Here is a 1,947-nt window from a genome sequence, read left to right on the forward strand (position 1 = left end):
CTGCTCCAAAGCCTGAATACTAAACCACCTAATGCATAAGTAACACTGGTGCCTGGTTTTCACACCTTATATATTTTTCTACCTTCTGCACTGCTCCCTGGGATTAAAGGCTGGGTTTCTGGGTATAAAGGTGAGTGTCGCCATGCTTAGCTGTTGCTAAAGTGGCCTTGAGCTCAGATATCCAGAGGTATTTCTGTTTCTGAAATGCTAGGTAGGATTAAAGGCATGCACCACAACCACACAAGTTTTGGTATGGCTTGCTCTGACCCATTTTCTAGCCACCATTTTGTCTTTCTTCTAGTGGCTGTCTGTTTTCTGACCCCAGATACATTTACTAGGGTGCTCAGTATTATTGAGAACACAACACCACCACATCAATAAATAAAAAAGGTTATCTGATCTCTAAGTAGCTTGTGCATTTAAAATGCCCACACTGAAAAAATAACCTTGAACATATATTCTGATGCTTCAGTGTATATGAGGATAAAGGGAATAAGCATTTGAGCAACTTTAAGATGCACATGAATGTAGTATTTATACCCTCAAAAAACTCTAATTACTGACAAAAATTTATGGAGCCTATAGATTTCTGCTGTCTAACTCCTATGCAGGTGATTGAATCACCAATCTAGTCCCATCATGCTGATACAGTCACACTGGATCTCATCTCCTTTGGATGCAAAGGAACCAGATTCTGATTTTTCCATTTCTAACCTGAGTAGACATTTCCAAGAATATATCCAAAGTGACTTGAGTTCATACCACAAGAAAAGACCCACAAAGAATGTGAAGTTCCAGAATTTTATTGGTCTAAATAATTGCTGCTCAACCACTTGGAATAAAAAAAAATCCCCACAGTTTGTTCTACATAGTGAACCAAAGGAAAGAGTTTACAGGAAACAGCTAGAGAAGGTGGTTTGGCCCACACCTTGCTGGCTGAATACAAATCCTGCATCAAAACACTGTGGATGGTGAGTTAGCCTCTGTCCTGCTCAGAGTCCGTGAGTTCGTTCCAGTACAGGACTCTGCAGACCGGCCCTAGGAAACCAGAAGCTTTGTGTGGTTTAACTCATCCTAGGACCCTGGGAAGTTTCTTCCACATCTAAACAGTCATCCTTAGGGACTCGGCAATGCTAGACAATGACACAGGAGAAGGGAGAGACAGTCTGCCCTTCCTGGGAACAGATTTGAGTCCTGCACCAAGGGATTCTTCCACAGGACACGGGTCAGTGATTGCAGTGAGTCCTACTACACAGGGAGAGGCCTCCATCCCGGCTTCTTCTTCTTCTCCTTCTTCTTGCCTCTTGATGTTCCTCCCTGACTGCAGAGCTGTCCAGTGTTCATGGCTCCCTGAGCGGGCAGGAATCTGGTAGAATAGTGAGGTGGGTAATTCTCCTTGTCGGGATCTGTCTTGCACCCATGCCCTGTGTATCTGGGCTGGTGAATCACAACTGCATTGTCTGGCAGAGTGGGTTCCAGTCTTCTGAGGTTCAGCACTGCTTGTGGCCGGTTCTGTTCCTGAAGCACTTTCCACTGCTGTAAGGAGATTTCTTGAAATGCTGTCTTCTCCATGTGTGCTGGTGGTTCTGCAGCTCCCACCTGGGACCCTCTGTTGAGCTTTCTGTTCTCAAAGTCAACCTGAGCCTTGATGGCTGTGCCTACTGGCCGCTTAAGACTGTCCTTTTTTTGGTCAGTCTCCCGGACATAGAAGAGCACATATGCAGGCTGACTCAGGACTGAAGTCACGTCGCAGCCATCAACCTGAGAATCATCCATCCTATACCACTTGCCATTGCCAGCTCGGACATAAGAGAAGTAATGTCCACAGTGACAAGTCACACCAGCATGGACCAGCACAGCATAGAGGGCATACCACAACGGTCCTCCCTCAGGCTGAGACATGTATGGCCTCAGGTTAAGATACTCTGGGTAACTTACGTTCCTGTC

At 45.6% G+C, this 1,947-nt stretch overlaps 1 protein-coding gene across 1 annotated transcript in view; it reads right to left on the bottom strand.

Annotated features, from left to right (window-relative positions):
- Positions 1-1,248: 1,248 nt before the first annotated feature.
- LOC118576976 (ubiquitin carboxyl-terminal hydrolase 17-like protein 6) overlaps positions 1,249-1,947 on the bottom strand; it is a 22,092-nt gene continuing 21,393 nt past the window's right edge. Inside the window, exon 2 of the mRNA XM_036177011.1 lies at positions 1,249-1,947. This exon is cut by the window's right edge and continues 758 nt beyond it. Within this exon, the coding sequence (XP_036032904.1) occupies positions 1,249-1,947 (699 nt within the window).

The sequence above is a fragment of the Onychomys torridus genome, chromosome 1 (assembly GCF_903995425.1).
Source record: "Onychomys torridus chromosome 1, mOncTor1.1, whole genome shotgun sequence".
Lineage (NCBI taxonomy): Eukaryota > Metazoa > Chordata > Mammalia > Rodentia > Cricetidae > Onychomys > Onychomys torridus.